The sequence below is a fragment of the Emydura macquarii genome, unplaced genomic scaffold, assembly GCF_026122565.2.
Source record: "Emydura macquarii macquarii isolate MOO-44397 ecotype Brisbane River unplaced genomic scaffold, CSIRO-AGI_Emac_v2 contig_3328, whole genome shotgun sequence".
NCBI classification, from domain to species: domain Eukaryota; kingdom Metazoa; phylum Chordata; order Testudines; family Chelidae; genus Emydura; species Emydura macquarii.
The window spans coordinates 5,273,898-5,293,262 of record NW_027133465.1 but is presented as its reverse complement, the minus strand read 5'-3'; the positions used below and the strand labels follow the sequence as shown (position 1 = coordinate 5,293,262).

At 43.0% G+C, this 19,365-nt stretch overlaps 1 protein-coding gene across 6 annotated transcripts in view; it reads left to right on the top strand.

Annotated features, from left to right (window-relative positions):
- The window catches only part of GDPD5 (glycerophosphodiester phosphodiesterase domain containing 5), a 308,016-nt gene that overhangs the window by 212,110 nt on the left and 76,541 nt on the right, over window positions 1–19,365 (top strand). For all 6 annotated transcript variants that reach the window (XM_067533310.1, XM_067533314.1, XM_067533311.1 and 3 more), the window contains exons 4-6: window positions 4,812–4,915; window positions 16,604–16,697; window positions 17,454–17,513. In XM_067533310.1, coding sequence (XP_067389411.1) covers window positions 4,812–4,915; window positions 16,604–16,697; window positions 17,454–17,513 — 258 coding nt within the window. The remainder of the gene's footprint in view (window positions 1–4,811; window positions 4,916–16,603; window positions 16,698–17,453; window positions 17,514–19,365) is intronic.

Below are 19,365 nucleotides of genomic sequence, written 5' to 3'. Positions count from 1 at the left end.
ACTTATTGAATTGTAAAGATGTCCCTGTCATGCTGAGATTGTTAAGGTCCGTCTCTCCCCCTCCGCCCCCCCCCCCCCCCCAAGGACTGAGGTTAAATTAAACAGATCCTGGATGTTGGCCAGTATAATTTCCATTCTCTGCATGTGTCACTGATGCCATGATTTTTGTTAGACTCTCAATAGATTTCAGTAGGGCTAGGATTGCATTCTCAGTGTGTGAGGCTGGAGTATGCCGACAAAACTGTATCACTTTCTTCTTCCTGGAGGTTCACCTCAGTCTCAGCATTTACCCTTGCTAAGCCAAATTGTGAAGATTTGTGTTGGGTGCTATGTGCTTTAGGATGCACGGCCTGTTCAGTGCACCCATAGCAAGGCTGGATTCACGTGTGGGTGGTGGGTGGCCGATGGTGTGTAAGAGCTCAACCATTTAGCCACATGACTTTAATTGCAATTAATATTTGTAGAAGTTGCTGATAATTTTAGACATGTCAAACATGGATAGGATTTTGAAAGGACTCTAGGGGAATTAAGCACCCAAATGATATTGATTTGGCATCCAACTCCCTTAGGCTTTCTTGAGAATCCAAGCCATTTTAGATTTGGTATTGGTGAGTAGTGAGAACCTCATAGAAGAAATGCTTGTAGGGGACAATCTTGGTTCGAGTGACCATGAGCTAATTCAGTTCAAACTAAATGGAAGGATAAACAAAACTAGATCTGTGACTAGGGTCTTTGACTTTAAAAGGGATGACTTAAAAAAATTAAGGGAATTAGTTGGGGAAATGAATTGGACTGAAGAACTCATGGATCTAAAGGTGGAGGAGGCTTGGCATTACTTCAGGTCAAATTGCAGGAGCTATCTGAAACCTACATCCCAAGGAAGGGGAAAAATTCATAGGCAAGAGTTGTAGACCAAGCTTGGATGAGTGAGCATCTCAGACAGGTGATTAAGAGAAAGCAGAAAGCCTACAGGAGTGGAAGATGGGAAGGATCAGCAAGAAAAGCTACTTCTTGGAGGTCAGAACATGTGGAGATAAAGTGAGAAAGGCCAAAAGCTAATTCAGTTGGACCTTGTAAAGGGAATTAAAACCAATAGTAAAAGGTTCTTTAGCCATATAAATAGGAAGAAAACCAAGAAAGAAGAAGTGGGACCGCTAAGCACTGAGGATGGGGTGGAGGTTAAGGATAATCTAGGAATGGCCAAATATCTAAACAAATACTTTGCCTCCATTTTTAATGAGGCTAATGATGATCTTGCGGATAGTGGTAGGATGGCTAATGGGAATGAGGATATGAAGGTAGAAATTACCACATCCTAGGTAGAAGCTAAACTCGTACAGCTTAATGGGACTAAATCAGGGGGGCCAGATGGTCTACATCCAGAATATTACAGGTACTAGCACATGAAATTGCAAGCCCATTAGCAAGGATTTTTAATTAATCTGTAAACTCAGAGGCTATACTGTATGACTGGAGAATTACTAACATAGTTCCTATTTTTAAGAAAGGGAAAAAAGTGATCTGGGTAACTATAGGTCTGTTAATTTGACCTCAGTAGCATGCAAGGTCTTGGAAAAAATTTTGAAAGAGAAAGTAGTTAAGGACGTTGTGGTTAACGGTAATTGGGATAAAATACAACATGGCTTTACAAAAGGTAGATCGTGCCAGCCCAACCTGATCTCGTTTTTTGAGACGATAACAGATTTTTTAGACAAAGGGAATGCAGTGGTCTAATTTACCTAGATTTCAGTAAAGCATGTGATGTGGTTCCACATTGGAAAAGATGGGGATTAATATGAAAATTGAAAGGTGGATAAAGAACTGGTTAAAGTGGAGACTACGCGTCATACTGAAAGGTGAACTATCAGGCTGGAGAGAGGTTACCAGTGGAGTTCCTCATGGATCTGTCTTGGGACCAATCTTATTTAACTTTTTTTTTTTACTGACCTTGGCACAGAAAGTGGGAATGTACTAATAAAGTTTGCGGATGATGCAAAGTTGGAAGGTATTGCCAATACAGAGAAGGATCAGGATATCATACAGGAAGATCTGGATGACCTTGTAAACTGGAGTAATAGAAATAGGATGAAATTAATAGTGCAAGGTCATGCATTTAGGGACTAATAACAAGAATTTCTGCTATAAGCTCCAGGAAGCATCAGTTGGAAGTGACGGAGGAGAAGGACCTGGGACTATTGGTTGATGACAGGATGACTATGAGCCGCCAATGTGATATGGCCATGATGTGGCCGTTAAAAAAGCTAACGCGGTCCTTGGATGCATCCTTGGACGCATCAGAGGAGGTATTTCCAGTAGAGATAGGGAGGTGTTAGTACCGTTATACAAGGCACTGGTGAGACCTCATCTGGAATACTGTGTGCAGTTCTGGTCCCCCATGTTTAAGAAAGATGAATTCAAACTGGAACAGGTGCAGAGAAGGGCTACTAGGATGATCTGCAGAATGGAAAGCCTGCCTTATGAGAGGAGACTCAAAGAGCTTGGCTTGTTTAGCTTAACCAAAAGCAGGTTGAGGGGAGATATGATTGCTCTCTTTAAATACATCAGAGTGATAAATACCAGGTACGGAGAGGAATTATTTAAGTTCAGCACCAATGTGGATACAAGAAATAATGGATATAAACTGGACATCAGGAAGTTTAGACTTGAAATTAGATGCAGGTTTCTAACCATCAGAAGAATGAAGTTCCAGAATAGCCTTCCAAGGAGAGCAGTAGGGGCAAAAAACCTAGCTGGCTTCAGAACTGAGCTTGATAAATTTATGGAGGGGATGGTATGATGCGACAGCCTAGTTTGTCAATTGACTGATCTTTGACTACTGGTGGTAGATATGCCAATGGCATGTGAAGGGATGCTAGATGGGGTGGGTTCTAAGTTATTACAGAGGCTTCTTTCTTGGGTGTCTGGCTGGTGAGTCTTTCCCACATGCTCTGGGTTTAACTGATTGCCATGTTTGGGGTTGGGAAGGAATTTTCCCCCAGGGCAGATTGGCAAAGGCTCTGGGGGTTTTTCACCTTCCTCTGCAGTATGGGGCACGACTCACTTGCTGGTGGATTTGCTGTACCTTAAAGTCTTTAAACCATGATTTGAGGACTTTAATAACTCAGTCATAGGTCAGGGATCTATTACAGGAGTGGGTGGGTGGGTGAGGTTCTGTGGCCTGCATTGTGCAGGAGGTCAGACTAGATGATCATATTGGTCCCTTCTGACCTTAGAGTCTATGTGTCAAGAACCAGAAATGTCTAGTGGAAAACACCATTGTCAGCACAGTGGGTAATTAAATTATTCCAACTCTTGTTTTTCTGCATCATTTTTGTGCTGTGGAGCATAAAGCAAAAAGCCATATCACCCAGTTAGAATCTAGGCTTGTGCATGATGAATTATAATCAAAATACTTTTACGTAAGTGATGCTAGCTTTTAAGATTAATAAAAGGGGGGTTGAGAAAGGGAAATGGGGGGATGGGAGAGAGAGAGTGTGTGTGTGTGTGTGTGTGTGTAATCTTATGTGATGCCAAAATACATACTCAGTGGTTTGTGGTGGTTACATTGTTTGCTGTAATTGAAAAGCAAAGTCGCACTTCACAGGTGAAAAGAATATTTTGAAAACCAGTTAATAGTGTGTTCAGAGTTTAGAAAGTAATTATAGTAGTTGAGTCTGCTCATTAATTTTTGTATCCTATCTTGTTAATTCTGGAGGGAGGGGACTAATTTGAATGTTCTCTTTTTATTAATTTGATTCAGTTTTTTTTCCAGGTAAACTGAAAGGCATTTGAAGTAGAAGCATCTGCAGCACTATGAATGCTGCAGAATATAACCAGTCAGGAACACACAGAAGTGGTATTAGTTAGGAACAGAACAGTTTTCTCAAAATTCTGCTATCTGAATGAACGGCTTTGTGAATGGGAACTCTGAAGTGCTGTTTTGTTTTAAAAGATGAGAATAATCAAAATCTGAATATTAATACAAATCTGTCATCTGAGTCAAATGTTGCCTCTTTCTGTCCACCAAATCATTTGCAAAATAATCTTTGAGGGTGGAAAAACAAGTGAAGCATGTGGGAAACTCAGAATTTACAGACATGGGTATCAGAACACTTTGGGCACGGAAAGGCCTACAGTCATAAGGATAGCAAAAGCTACCATTGAGATAGAGCTCTTCTTTGAGCATCCATGACACGGTCCATGGAGTCAAGTAGACACAACAGTAATTAGCTAACTACACACACTGCACCAATGGGATTCATAATCACAACGATGGGCTTAACCTTGTGAGAAAGAGAAGCCCACCTAGTAAAGACACTTGGAGATCATATAGTATTTCCTGAGGAAGGACCACAAAGCACTTGACAACAGTAGGGAATAAAGACTCTCAAGCACCCTTGGGGATGGGTATTATCCCCATCTTACATGCAGGGAAATTGTGTTACAGAATGATAGTGTCTTGCTCACACAGTAAGCCAGTGGCAAATCTGGGAGTAGAACCCAGATCTCCCGATTCCAAGTCCTGTGTTAAATTGTTGCAACCATTACATGTGGAAGCAGTTATGCCAGGCTAAAGATATCTACACTGGAATAGCCTTTAAATTTACTAAGACTAGCTATCCCAGAATAAAGGTGTTTATACCAGTATAGCTGCATCCACACCAGAGAACTAAATCTGCTTTTCTATCAATTTAATTACATTGGCACAAAAACTATGTGTAGATAAAGCATGAGGCTTTAACCAATTCTGTTAGTGTTGGAATTCTTGCAGTGTAGGTCCCTGCTAATGTTAATTTCCTTTGCCTCCACAGTGGGAGCGCCTCTGGTTTCTAATCCTCACCTTCACTTTCTTCCTGACACTGGTCTGGTTTTATTTCTGGTGGGAAGTTCACAATGACTACAATGAAATCAACTGGTAAGTAGAGTTTTTGGTGTGGGCAACACATGTAGATTTGTGTGTGTGTGTGTGTATTGTTTGTTTTATTTAAGGAATGTCTTATAACATTAATGGTTTGATCTTTTTGGGTTCATTTGGTAGAATCAGTAACTGTAGTAACAAGTGGTGTGGTCTGTATTAAGTAAGAGCTTCTTCTGTCTTTCTCAATTCATAGATGTATTGATATATACTTGTATTTATATTATTTAGCCACTAGGCATGTGTTGTATAGAATTCCAGACAGGTGTGCTCCGTGGTAAACATGGAAAACAAAGCTGGAACTCAAGTTGTTGAAGCCAGTGTGTGTCTAAAGTTAGTAATTTTATTTAACAAATGCCTGTTGTATAAGAAGGTATTGTGATGTCATATCATGAAAAGATAGATTCTCGTCAGTTCCTTGCTTCCATATATAGATGAAGAGAACAAAAGACTGTCAAACCCCAGATTAAATCTATATTGGCTATTCTAGTTATGCTTTCCCTCCATTCCCCCACTTTTGGCTTTTGTTTTTTAAATTGATCCTACCAAATGTGAAAAATTAAAATTAAACAAAAAAGTAGTGACACTTTTGTCTAGGTTCAAACTCCTCTCCCTAACTGTAAAGACTAAAGAAGGCAACCAAAGAAAAATACTAGAACATAAGAATGAGTCAGGCCAATAGTCCAGCTAGTTCAGTATCCTGTCTTTCAAAAGTGGCCAATGCCAGGTGCTTCAGAGGAAATGAATAGAACAGGAAGTCATCAAGTGATCCATCCCGTTGGCAATTCCCAGCCTCTGGCAAAGAGCAATCCCTGCCTGTCCTGCTAATAGCCATTGATGCACCTATCCTCCATGACTTTATCTAGTTCTTTTTTGAACCCTGTTGTATATTCACTTGTAGACAAACCATGTATGCACAAAATCAACTTACTCTGATTATTGCCTGTTTTTTGCCCATAGTCTAACACGTTATTATTTGAGAAAGAGAATGTAATAACATAATTAAAGATTGTCTCATAATATATACCCATAAGGAAACAGAGGTAAGGTTGCAAATGAAAATCTAACTTTGTTTTCTTGACCTGCGTTCTTAACTATGCAACATAAACTTTCTTCTATGAAATTTTGGACATAAACCTATTCTTGCTGCTCCAGGGAGGTTTTAAGATCCTGTCCATCAAAAGGCCTAACTAGAGAGCCACTATCATTGCTTCCATAATACATATCCATCTATCATTCCCATCTCACTACTTTTAAAATTGTTTTGATGTGATGCATTGTTCTGGATGCTCTATTGTGGTAGGTTCCTAGCTTTTAAAAAAGCAAACTGAAAAAACAGATTCCATCATGTGGCGGCATACTGACAGCCACATATTTCGCCAGCAGGGCTGGAACCTTTAGACCCACTGCACAGACCTCTGATACTTGAGCTAGTGAAGTAACCGATTGGAGTAGTAGGTTGTCATCCTCTGTGTGGAATGGTACTAGTGGGGAATGACATATATTGCACCAGTGAATTTCCTCCAGCTCATTTCCTCAGTTTCTTTGCACAACCAGTCCCAGTCCCTTGTTAGTTCTCTCTCCTCCCCCATTTCTTCCATACAAATGGGTTCTTAGCCCCAGTTTCCTTGTCCAGCCGGATCCAGTTCATCTTCCCACCCACAAATCCCTATTTCTGGTCAAATTGCTCCTCTCCTCCGTTGTCCTTTCCCCTCCCCCCAAACTGGTTCTTAGCCCTAGTTTCCTCATCCAGCCAGTCCCAGTTTTCCTCAAGCTTTTCATCTGATCTCAGGTGTTTTTTCCCAATCAACTTTCTTCCATTCTCCTCCCCTGCTCCCAGTCGCTCCCCTTCACCCACGGCTCCTATTCCTGTCTCCTTCCTCCAACTCCCACTCTGCTTCTTTCTTCCCTTCCCTCCCAGTCCTCAGTTTCAGTAGGCTCCTTTTCTCGGTCTCCTCCTTTCCCTCCTTCCTAGTCCTGCTGTTGTCCCCTCTGCATTCAGATCAAATGGCTTCCTTCTCCATGCTGCTGGGGTGCAGCAGCCAGGGCATTGAGAGCACAGGAGGGAGACGCTCCTTGCTGTTAGTTCTGGTGCCTAGCTGCTCCAGGCCAGGATGGGGCCAGTACAGTGAAAGCTCTTCTGAGCCCGTTACCCTGGGCAGGAGTATACTCAGTTGTCTCTGGGGATGGCACGTACATTTCATTTCCTCTTTCTCTCTCTCTCTCTCTATCCATCTCCGTATCAGCATGGGTTAGTATGGGAAATGTCAGTACAAACAGTTACAATTTTGTGAAGTTATAAGCAACTAAAAGAAGGCCATTTAATGGGAAATTCAGGCAGCCTCACAACGCCCATCTATAATAAAATTGAATTTCTTGCAATAGGTCTCAGCAATTTTCTAAAATGCTTTAGAGCAAAGCCCAAGCTCCTGTCAACCAAATCACTTTAGCAATCATCTTCCTGTCAAAGATGATGTGCAAATTCTATTTAAAATGCAACTGGTAGTTGATCTCGTAAACAAACTGCCTGTTAGGATGCTGAAGTTGTGTGAAGGAGAGGGTTCAAAAAACTTAATGACGTGAGTGATTTTCTGCCAGGAATAACTATTTTCTGCCAGGAATAACAGGGCTGTCTCTAAACAAGTTCATGTTCTCAGCAGCGTGGTTAACATAGTGCTCCTGAAGATGTGTTTATATAAGAGATGTCTTTGGGGGCAACTTGTATCCTGTCAGCTCGCTTGACAGTGGTATTGAGCCTGGCCTGTCTGTTCTCATAGATATTTAGAGCGGAACATGTTTATTTTGGGTGATTTATATGCTTGAATAACTTTAAGTTGGGGAGAATAACTTAAAGTGCTGAAGAGAAATTCAGTCTCACAGTGAGGTGACATGGTGAGTTGTCTTTTAGGCACCTATCACCAATCCTCTGGGACTTCTGTTGTTACGTCACTCATAGCACTTTATTTTCCTTTTCATGTTTTTCGTCTCCATGGTTTCACTCATTGCTTACTTAGTCTGACTCTTTTTCAACTGAAACTGAAAACCTGAAAAAGAGAACCTTCCTCTTTATTTTTTGCAAATGCATCAGTTGAATGTTTTTGACAGGCAGCAGCTATGACATATTGAAGGCATATGGTGGTCTCGCCAGGTACCAAATGAGGATGTCAGGCATCAGATCAGCCAGCCTCCAATGTCTTTCCCAATGACTCAGGGCTGGCTCAGGTGGCTTGAGTCATATGCCGGAATCCCATCCTGCCAGCTTTCTGCATTTTATCCAACAAGAGCTGGCCGGAGAAGACCTCATGGACAGTTTTGCCCATGCTGGGGGGATGCCATGCCTTCTGACTCACCCAACTGAAGCTTAATATAGAGCAGGCAGCAGCATTGGCAGGAGACTGGGCTCTCTGGAAATGGGTGATCCAAAAAGTGTATTCTACACTCCATGAGCAGGAGAATTAAAGAATCAATGTATGAAGTGAAGCCCTTGGTGCCACAAAGTTTGGTCGCCCTGTGATGAAAGCTCCTGGGAAGGTTGCTTTGACCATAGTATATCCAACTGGGAGGAAAGTGTTGCATATTAAAATTTAATTTTCATGGAACCCCTGTACCAGTGAGAGGGTCGGGAGCCCTGGTGAGTGGATTGCATTGGGAAGAAATCTCCCACGTATAATAAGAGTAGCTGTGGAAGATGTGAACTGGACTGGAAATAGCAGGGCTCTATCTACCCATTAAGCCACTCAAGCATCACAGTTTGATGTATGTACCAGACCACAATTAACCACCTGCTTTGGGGTGCAGTCAGGTCCTGACATCAGTGGTGTACGGAGACAGCACTGTTTTAAAAATAGCCTAAAATTCTATGAAAAAAATAGGCAAGAGGATAACTCAGTGTGAGGCTTTAATTACAGGGAGGCTAATCCTGGGGATGGAGGAAATGTCACTTTCCACTGCATACGCCCAGGCTCATCCTGGCTTTTGCAGCATAGATGTTTGTGATCTAATAAAATACACGGGTAATCAAAAGAGTGCCCAACCAAGTTGCATGTAGGAGAAGCAGAAGCAGCTGTGTGGTACAGGCAGAGACACATGTGCTGGTAACTGACATGCAGGCAGTATGAATGAGGATCCTCTTTAGAGCTCCCTCTACTGTGGTGCCTACAAGCCAATGACAATAATAGTGAGGCAAATGGTGGCCTGTTTACCCCATCCTCCTCCTCTGTCCTCTCCCTCTGCACCATCTGTTTTTCGTTCACCAGTCATATCCTGTTGCAACCTAGATTGTAAATTCTTTAAGGTGGGGGCTGTCTTCGTATGGTACAATGGGCCCCTGATCCCTTATTGGGGCCCTTAATCAGTATGATGATGGAAAAAAAGGTTTCTATGTTGGGCATTTACAATGCCTGCCGTCTCTCACAGAGGCCATGGCACCAGACCTCTTCAACCTGTCCCAATTAAAGTGTGAAAAGAAAATACTAATAGTGTAAATATAATAGTAAACAAATCGTTATATACACATACGCCCTATTGCATTCTGCCTGTCTAAAACTACACCTGAAATTTCAAATGGATACAGTATTCATCATTTCCTAACCCAGACTTTTGCATAGTATTGCTAAGTGCTGCTAATCAGCTGCCACTGCTCACCTGAGAGGCGGCTACACTTCACAGATCAGTGCGGTAATCCCTGTGGATAGTTTGTATATCGTTTTAATGGCCCAGCCTGTAGAGATTTCCGCATGTGAGAAATCCCATTGATTTGAAAAGGCTATTTATGTGAACAATGTGGTTCACGTGGGCAGGTGCTCACAGGATTGGACCCTAAAGTTGACCAGAGTTATGGAATCCTTTGAGATTGAAATGTACTTTATAGAGAAACACATCAAGCTGTGGTTTTGATTTCTTGTTGCAGGCTTTTATCTAAAAGCCTTGCATCCCTGAATATGCAAAGCCCTTCCTAGTTTTGATGCTTCATGCCTCAAAAATAAAAAGTAAATATTTTAAATGTGTTGCCTGGGGTGATTTCCTTTGGTGCATATATTGAGCTGTTTCTATTTCAAGTCACCGGTGGTGAAGGTTATATCTACGTACCCAAACCATGGATGGAAAAAGATGTACATGAGGCTTTGCATTTTGCAGACTTGATCTTGTTCCCCTCTAAATCTATATAATAATCTCTTAATTCCTATTTTCATCTAGATTCTGGGGAACGTTGATCTGTTTTTCATAACACAGTAATGCAATTTTTAAACTTTAATATTAAACATCAAGTGCAGACTTTCATTAAAATCCAGGGTGAGTTTAAGGGATGTCGATAGCAAAAGCAATAAAGGCATTGAAAGTTATCTGAGCTGTGTAAGGCTCCACTGTTCAGGCTATCATGAGTGTCTGTGAACCTTTCCCTCCACTTCAGTTTGTGTGGCTCACATTCCCTTATTTTATGGATCTTGGAATATGAGAACAGAAGTCTTGAGCTGGGCTCCTGTATTCAAAGAGGAGCACCAAGTGATGTGTTCTTGGGGGTCTGTGCTGCTATGCAAACAGGCTGTTGTGCTTTGTAGCCATCAAATCTGCATCAGGTACTGTAGCTTTATTCCCACATATAATCAGCTGCAATGATCAAACCTGGTGGTCATGAATGTGGGGTCACGAGGTCTATTCCTGATAGGAGAAAACAACTTGCAGATGGAAATGGGCATTGTGACTGATAGGACAACATCCTGGACAAACCTTATGGAATTAAGTTTAATTAGTTGAGTTCATTGTATTAAAAAACCAAATGTTTATGTATTATTGTGGGATTGTATGGAACTTCTTGAGGAGGAAGACATGACTAATGCAATTTGTGGGAAGTGTTATGAACGTCAAAGAACTGGTTTGGACAATCCATGGGAAGTGGATTTCCTTGGAGGTACTCGGGAGCCTTTTGAAGCTACACTCTGAAGAGAAAAACCCATTATCTCCTGATTACCTGCTTCTGGAAACTCCTGATCCAAGACCGCTGGGCTGTATAAAGGATGCACGATACTTACCATGCTACATAAGGGATCTGCTCCCGCATCCATTTGAAGTCATTGGGGAAAACTCCCATTTACTCCCATGGGAGCAGGACTGCGCTCAAGAGCTTGCATTATGCTTAAATATCATCTGGTATACTGCACCTACACACAAGGTGTGAGGAGGATGGAGGATCCAACCGCTAATGCCCTGCCTTTTGTGGATTTATAGAAGATTGTTTGATATGAGTTTGTAGGAGTTTAAAAATAGAAAAAATTGTATTTGGGGCTCTCTTTTTTTGCTTTTTCTAGTCCTTTTGCCTGCAGGCTTATCACTGTTCTAAGACTGTTATATTTAAAGCCATGAACGCAGCTACGAATTGACCACAGAGGAGAGCTTGGTTGGAGGCCGACCACCCAGCCTGTGGTGAGAACCATCTAAAACTGTATGGCTACTGAAACTGTTAAGCTTACTTTAGAATGCGATTTGCCTTTTTTTTTTTCTTTTGATTAAATCTGACCTGTGTTCCTCTGGCTTATAATCACTTAAAATCTTTCTGTATTTAAACTTATTTGTTTGTTTTATCTAAAGCAGTGCATGTGGTTTGGGTGTGTGCAGAGATTTCATGTAGAGTGACAGAGCTGGTGCATATTGATTTCGTTGATATATTAACAAACATATAAATTTGCAGAGTCCAGTGGGCAGCACTGAACTCTGTAAGATGGCATTTCCTAGGATTGCATCTGGGACTGGGGATATTGATGGGAGATCATACCAGTGCATAATCCCAGGAGTAGCTGACTAGAGGCACTCACTCACTGAGTCAGAGGGGCAACTTGCTTGCTGGTGGCTGTGCGTGAGCTGCCCAGGAATAGGAGTTTACACAGCAAAGCAGAGTGAGACGCACTCCAGAATGGGGGATTGGGGTAACACAGCAATATACCAGCCCAGACTGCAGAGGGGAACATCACAGTTTTATACTTTAAAAATAAAAGTTTGCTTAGAAAAAATGGTGTGGTAGCTTCTTATTGTTGGCAATTCCTTTGTTGTTAGTCTCTGAAGAGAGAGCAAAGCACAGACATTGGCCTTCTGAGGTAGTCTGCCTTACTGGGGAGTCACAGTGTAGGCTAGAATCTCAGCCTGGAAATACCCTGGTTAGAAGGGAGAGAGATGGGGGGTCTCTACCCAAGAGAGATGAAGGCCAGGGGAGCCAGAAGCCTGAGAGTGGGTGTGCTTTGCTGTACTACAGACGGGGAGGGGTGGTCACCCTGAACTGTGACAGACATCTCTTGTTTTTGTGTCTGTTCGGGCATCCAGGAGAACTGAGGAGTCTAAAAGGATGGTAAGACTGAGTTCTTCCAGCTGCTTCCCTCTTCATGTCAGCATCCCCTCAGTCATGCCTGGGTTCAGCTTTAGCCAGCTGCTCTTCACCTTGCTGCTAGGCTTGCCATGGACTGTGAAAAGTGAGTGATGGCAGCCTTTTGCTTTTGATGCAAATGCAGTGTGAATGGTGCGCTGCTGGCACATCAGTCCGTGTTGTCTCACGAGCTCTCCATCAGCTTCACTGTATGATCTAGTCACTGAATGACATGGGGAGAGGCTGGAAACTTTGTTTCTACAGACCAGATCTATGCACAAGAGGTTGGAAGAGTCAAGAATAGGGTTCAGGCATCCTGATTCCTGGTTCCCTATTCCAGACTCTACGGCCCATTATGTAGTCGGTAGTGCTCCACACTGTTGTGTTATGTGAACCTTTTAAGTAGGATTCATTCCTTGGATCAGTCTCAGTAACTCTAACGCTACAGATACTTTTATTTTAGGTTCCCATGTCATCGTAAGAAGCCCTTGCACATAAAAAGAGTCAAGTGCTGTTTCTGTGCAGCATCCCCAAGAACTCCAGAGGTTTCTTTAGTGTTTGTTGTGCAGATCCCTGAAGAGTCAGTGTCAGTATTCTAACCACTTCACCGCACATGTGTGCGTCACGCCCTTGTTTCCTTTCGCTCCTTTCCCTCTCTGTTGGTTTCTGTAGGGGCAGGTCCTCTAGGAAATTCTATAGAACTGCTGTCTTTGGCAGGCATGTCAGCTTAGGGGATGGTAAAGAGCCACTGGGGGGGGGGGAAGCGCACACATGCCCAAGTCACCTTAATGGCAGTGTTTTATGACCTAAAGCATTTCCAAAAGCTAACACTGGAAATCAAACCCATGCACATACATATGTATGGGATATCCATTGAGTGGAGGATGTGGCTTCAACTGAAACCCCAACATTGTATTAGTTCAGCATGGTTTTTTTTTTTTTTTTTTTTTTACAAAGACAGATTGCTGGAATCCAAATTCATCTTGTGTTTCGTTGGTTTCACAGATCGTTACATGAAAACTGGCAATACTGTTTGTTCTTTAATTACGACTTAGTTCTGGGAGAGTTTTATTGGGAAGCGTGTCTCTATTTAAATGCAAATTTGACATTTGAAGTTCAGTGAGAAGGGGGTAGTATCTCTTACAGTTCTGATTAGTGCCTACTTGATTCAAGCTATTATCATTGACTTTTTCATTGTCAGCCCTTCTATCCTGCCAGTGAAGATGGGTGGAATTCAGGTCCTGTACTGAAGAAGACTGAACTGATCTCCTGCACTGGAGAGAAGAGAATAAAAAGCTTAGAAAGAGATAATGAAAAGTGACGTGGGGAACACTGGGAAAGGGTGCATAATAAAGGCTGAAGTAGAGACACACCCAGATACACGTAGAAGGAGAAGCTGGAGCAAAGGAAGGATGTAGGAAAGATTAAAAACACTTGGGAAAATGAATTTTTTCACTGAATGTCAATTTAGCTGATGAGAATTTTAGCAGGTGTGGTGGGGTAGAATGTGGAAATAGACCCCTGGCGAGGGGGAGCAGGCACTGAGAGTTGCTGCCTGGGAGAAAAAGGAAAGGCCTGCAGGGAATAGGAAGTGAAACAGAGATGAGATAGGGAAGAGAAAGAAACAAAGGGCAGAAATTGTGGTCGTGATAGTCCAGTGCTTGGATAAGTTCAACTCCTGGATGAAGAACACTGGCTGAAGCTGAACTCCAGCAAAATGTAGGTGATATCAGTGGGTATTAAGAAAGCTCTTGGAAGAGATTGTGGCCAGGGTGCAGTCTCTGGTGGAAAGTACACACCCACAATTGGCCAGTGCAGTTTGTAGTGATTACTCACTGATCTAAACTCTCATATAGCAGCATCCACAAGTAACACCATCTACGTTCTACCATCTACGTTTGGCTTGGAGGCTCCGTCCCAGACAATGACCTGGCTTCCGTTACTCACATTTCCATCTCTGCTTGTTTGGACTACAGCCGTGCAATAATCCTGGGTATGAAACCATCAGTGCTTAGGGAAACTTGAGCTAGAACAGAGCACTGTGATGTGTCTCCTCCACAACACAGGTTACTGCAAGCATATCCAACCTGTCCTCTGCTTGCTATACTAGCTTCTTATAGAATCGCCAGTCACTTTCAAAGTCTCAGTCCTCATCTTCAGTGTGCACAATATCTTGGGCCCAGCATATTTACAGGAGCCTAAAGCTCCAGGATAAAGGCTGTGGTCCACAACCACGCTCCTCCAGCTCAAACTGAACTTTTTACCCTCAGGGTAAAGCACATCTGTGCAGGGGGCAGAGCTTTCAGAGGGACCAGTCCCAGACAAACCCCTCCTACCAAAATAAAATGCTCCATTGAATGTACAAGTCTCCTTGAGAGACAATGAACCAAGTGTGATAGATGTCAATCATGTATCTTAATTCACTGCTGGCAGATGCTCAGACACTATGGGGATGAGAGCGATATAGGATATAGTGATGGTCCCAAGGATGAGTGTATCTGCCCACTGTATAATGGTGAGTGCAAGAAACAACTCTGTTACTCACAAGCTGTAATGTGTCCTTGATCTTTGCACAAGTCTCCCATTGATGTCAGTGAGAGATTGACATGGATGGAAGGACAGTGTGGTTTGTGCCCCAGCTAATAAACAAAGATTAAAAATGGAACTCAGTTCTCTCCACAAAAAGAGTTTGACACCTCTGATCGTCTCTCCTGATCTAAATAGCCAGCACATTGAGGACTGAACCAGAGGGAGTAGGTGGAAGGTGTTGGAGGAAAGCGTTCCAGATACAATATCATGAGTATTATCTTGTTTTGAAGGGTTTTTATGCATTCTTCTATTTTTTAGGGACATGGTTTCTTTGCTTGTTCAATTCTCAGCCCAGCTTTGAAATGCCCAGAAGTTACCACCATCTGCAGGCTGTTTGACCTGTGTACAATGAGTTGGTGGCCTTGTTCCAGCTTCTTCTGGACAGTTTTCCACATCTCCAGAAATCACCTTCTCAATCAAACCTCTTGTTCGCAAACTCAGTGGTGATTGGCCAAAGGACTGAGTGGGCCATAGGGACTGAGCTCCTTTTTCTTCCCTCTAGATGGGCCCTCCAGGTCAGGGTTGTGGCATCATATCAATGGTGTGTATATACCCACTTCCTGTGCCAGAAGATGTTCTGCCCAGAAATAGAGCATTCAGTCTCCTGGCCCTAAGTCTGGCACTTATACAACACTAAATGCCCGACACGCCATCTGGTCTGATCACTTTATCCATAAAACTATTATTCTTTCTAGTGAAAAGACTTTAGTAAGGACGAAGATGCACAGAAATTGTCACTTGCCCAAGGTGTCTCAGTGAAGCAGTCGCCAAACCAGAAACAAAACCCAGGAATCCTGCTTCAGTCCCGTCTCTAATCATCAGACCATACTTGCGCCCCAACTCTTGAAGTCCTTTCTAAACAAACATGCACCCACCCTGATAGCCATGCTTGCCTTACAAAGGCTATGTCTACACAGCAATTAAACACCTGAAGCCAGCCCAGGTCAGCTGACTCAGGCTCATGGGGCTGTGTAGATGTTCGGGCTCAGGCTGGAGCGTGGGCTCTGAGACCCTTCCCCCTCACAGGGTCCTGAGCCTAAATATCTGCACTGCAATTTTAAAGCCCCACAGCCCAAGCCCTGCTACCTCAAGTGGCCAGGCCAACCATAGGTGTTTAATTGCTGTGTAGACTTACCTAAAGGCTGGTATTGAAAGAATTGCTTGACACCTTCCAGTTTCTGTGCACTGTCTCTGAAATGTAGATCAGACCCAATTTCTATCGCCACCATCTTTCCTATTCCCCTCTGCCAGAGATTCAGCGCTTGAATAGAGCACCATTGTGGATAGCTTAACTCTGTTGTTTTCCTCCCTCTCTTTCACTTTTGATATAATCTGTATATTGTTGGATTGGTGAAATGGCCCATCTGTGAATGCCAGGGGCTGATCTGAAGCTGTTGTTCAGAGGGGAGTGAAAATCCCAGTTGGAATGTTTATGTGACTCTCTTTATTTTGCTTGTCTACATGGAATTATTTTTTAAACCCAAACCTCAGTGTATTTTCCCCCATAGTGCCGTATTGGCATTTAATGTGATTGTGCAGCTCCTGGTTTCGCAAGAGGGGTCAATACACAAATGTTGCAGTTTGGGTTTTGGGTTTTTTTTTTAAATGTCTTATTTGTTTCATCTCCCATCTCTGGTCTGCTTGGTGGGGAAGGGAAAGACCCTTTCTCTAATCCTTGTTTAATCAAGCAGAGTTGCAGTGCTGTTGGATCACTACCTAATCTCTTTGTTTTCATACTTATCTTCCAGGTATTTATATAACCGAATGGGATATTGGAGTGACTGGTCCATTCCAATACTTCTAACAACTGCTGCTGGCTTTACGTATATTACAGCATTATTGGTATGTAAAATAAAAACCCTGTATGAAAACTTGTGTAGAAAACCAGAGCGTGAATTTCATCACACTTTGTGCAAAGGCATTTATGAAATCTTACTTTTGGGAATGGCTTAGTTCTGTACAGTGTATTTCTCATGTGCTCCCATCCTTAAACAGCCCAGAGTAAATGGAATTTCAAAAATCGTTTTAGCTTGGGGTGATAGCTGTGGACCGTTCCACCATCATTGTTACTGGCTGCATAGCTTGCAGAAATCACGGTGCACATATTCACACTGCAACTGGCCTTCTGAGAAATAGATCTCTCGTGTGTCTCATTCATGATGGTTCAGTGCTATCTGTTCTTGCAGCAGCAAGCTTTGGTTCTTTAGTCATGTGCAAAATCTGCTTCATTGCATACTGGGATGCCATGGCCAGTATCTTGAAGCTGACGCTTGAGCAGGCAGCGAATTCTTGCCTGACATAGTGCAGATAGTGCCTCCTGTCTGCTTCATGGCCCTGTGAAGTAACACAATGGGCTCCACAGCAGTTTCCCTCTTAAAGGGGATTAAGTCCATTTATTAGATTATTCAGATGGAGAGGACTCTTCTGTACAGTTGTCACTGTCTTAAACCTTCCTGCCAGCCCCATCCTGTAACTGCTGTCCTTCCGTGCTGGTAAGCAATCCTTTATTTAAGGTGCATTTTCTCCACATGCTGAATGAACACGTACAGCTCATCCATTCCAACCTCTGACTGGCTTCTCTTTTGATTGACTTTTCAGATTTTAGCACTATGTCACATAGCGGTGGGACAGCAAATGAACCTGCACTGGCTCCACAAGGTAAATGCTCCTTCTCCATTAGGAAACCACCTAGGATCTGAGTAAAACAAAGGAGACTGCAGGAATGTAGAGAGGCCCCAAAACTTATTGCTTGTGCCGGGGCGTCATGACTACTTGGTTGGTGGCTGTAGTTGGCTTTAAATCTTGTACCTGCGCATCCTGGGGGAGGTGGTATCTCAATCTGTTACATAATAAGTAGAACCAAAGCCTTGCCCTCTCTTAGCCATTAAAGATCTGGATAATTTAGATTTTGCCTGCCGCAAATTCCCCATACAATGTCAGTTAGGTACGTTATTTTTCATTTCCTGCCGCAAACTGAATTGTGGTGGTGGAGCTGTGCTCTGGGAAACAGCCACATTTCACCCACCTATGTAACTTGTTAGATGCTTTGACATCCTTGCTGATAAAGGGTGCTAGCTCCTTATCCCAGTTAGCACCTTATGTAGGCTCCTGTGGGTGTGATGACCATGTGAAATTATGCTGAACCCTCAGGATTTTCGAATTCGTGGTTGGAGATCTGAGTTCAAAGAGGGTTAATGGTGGCAGGTTGGGAGTCTGTTTTGCAGCAGGTATTATTTGAGCTCTGCGAGAAAACACAAGTTAGCATAGCGAATGGCAAAAGTAAGCACCAGGCAGTTACACCCTTTACTTCTGAAGCACAATAATATTTAGGTCTAGGTTGGTATCTTATGCAGAAAAAGTCTGCTGTGGGCAAGCAACTTCTTGAAGTTTGCTTTACAGAGTTCTCATTTGATTGCTCCGTTAGGGAGGGCTGGGATTTTCGCACCTGTGGAATGAACAAGAGGTTCAGCCCTAACAACCTGGAAATCTGAGATCTGCACGGCCCATGGGTGACCACGCAAGCTACTGGGCCTCCGTATTGCCCTTCTGGGCTCCCAAAGACCCTTGTTTCCACAGAGCCTTGAAGCTTTCCCTGGCAGTGTCTGTTCCAAAGCACGGCCTAAATCAAACATGCACGGCACAGGAAAGGGGCTGTCTTGTTATGTGAGGATCACAAATATAAACCCCACTTGGCAAATAAATGGAGGAGCAGCACAGAAAATAAGTGACTTACCCAAAGTCCTGCAGTACATCAATAGTGCAGCTGGCAATACTGCTACTTAGCACTTACAAAGCTCTTCCCGTTTTCAAAGCACTGCACAAGGAATCCTGACTGCTAGCTCCCTGCTCTAACCACTAGACTTCATCACTAAGACTGAAGACAAAGCTTCCACTCACCACATGAGGGTTGGGACCTGTATTCTAAGCAGTTGATCTACCTTTTTTTGCCTTCAGGGGACTAAGTCTGCTAGAAGGAGCAGCTCCAATTGAAGCAGAATTTAATTTTTAGTAACCAATTTGCTGCAAAGCACAGACTTTCCTGGGGAAACTTCTGTGTGCCTTGTTTGATTTGCAAAAGCACACAGGATACAGGCTTCAATTTGTAGGTTATTATTTCATATAAAGCACCAGTTTTATGCTCGGCACTGAACAGACCTGTAGAAAACATGGACTCCCTGTTCCAAACAGCTTGCTATGTAATTCAAACACACACAACACCATACTGTGCTGTGCACAATGTTCTGGAAGATGACTCAGGCACAAAACAGGGGAAAGTGTTGAAAGCTTTCATGCCAGATGTATGTTTTCAAGAGGGATGTGACAGGGTGTGAAGGAGGTCCCTTCAGGCAGAAGGAGGAGAGTGTTCCAGTCATATAGTGCAGTGTGGAAAAAGGTTCTTAAGCAGATAGCGAGCGAAGGCGACAGAGGTGGTGCTTGGGAGAATCCGAGGTATGTCTACAGTGCAACTAAAAACCTGCCGCTTGCCTGTGCCAGCTGACTCAGGCTCCTG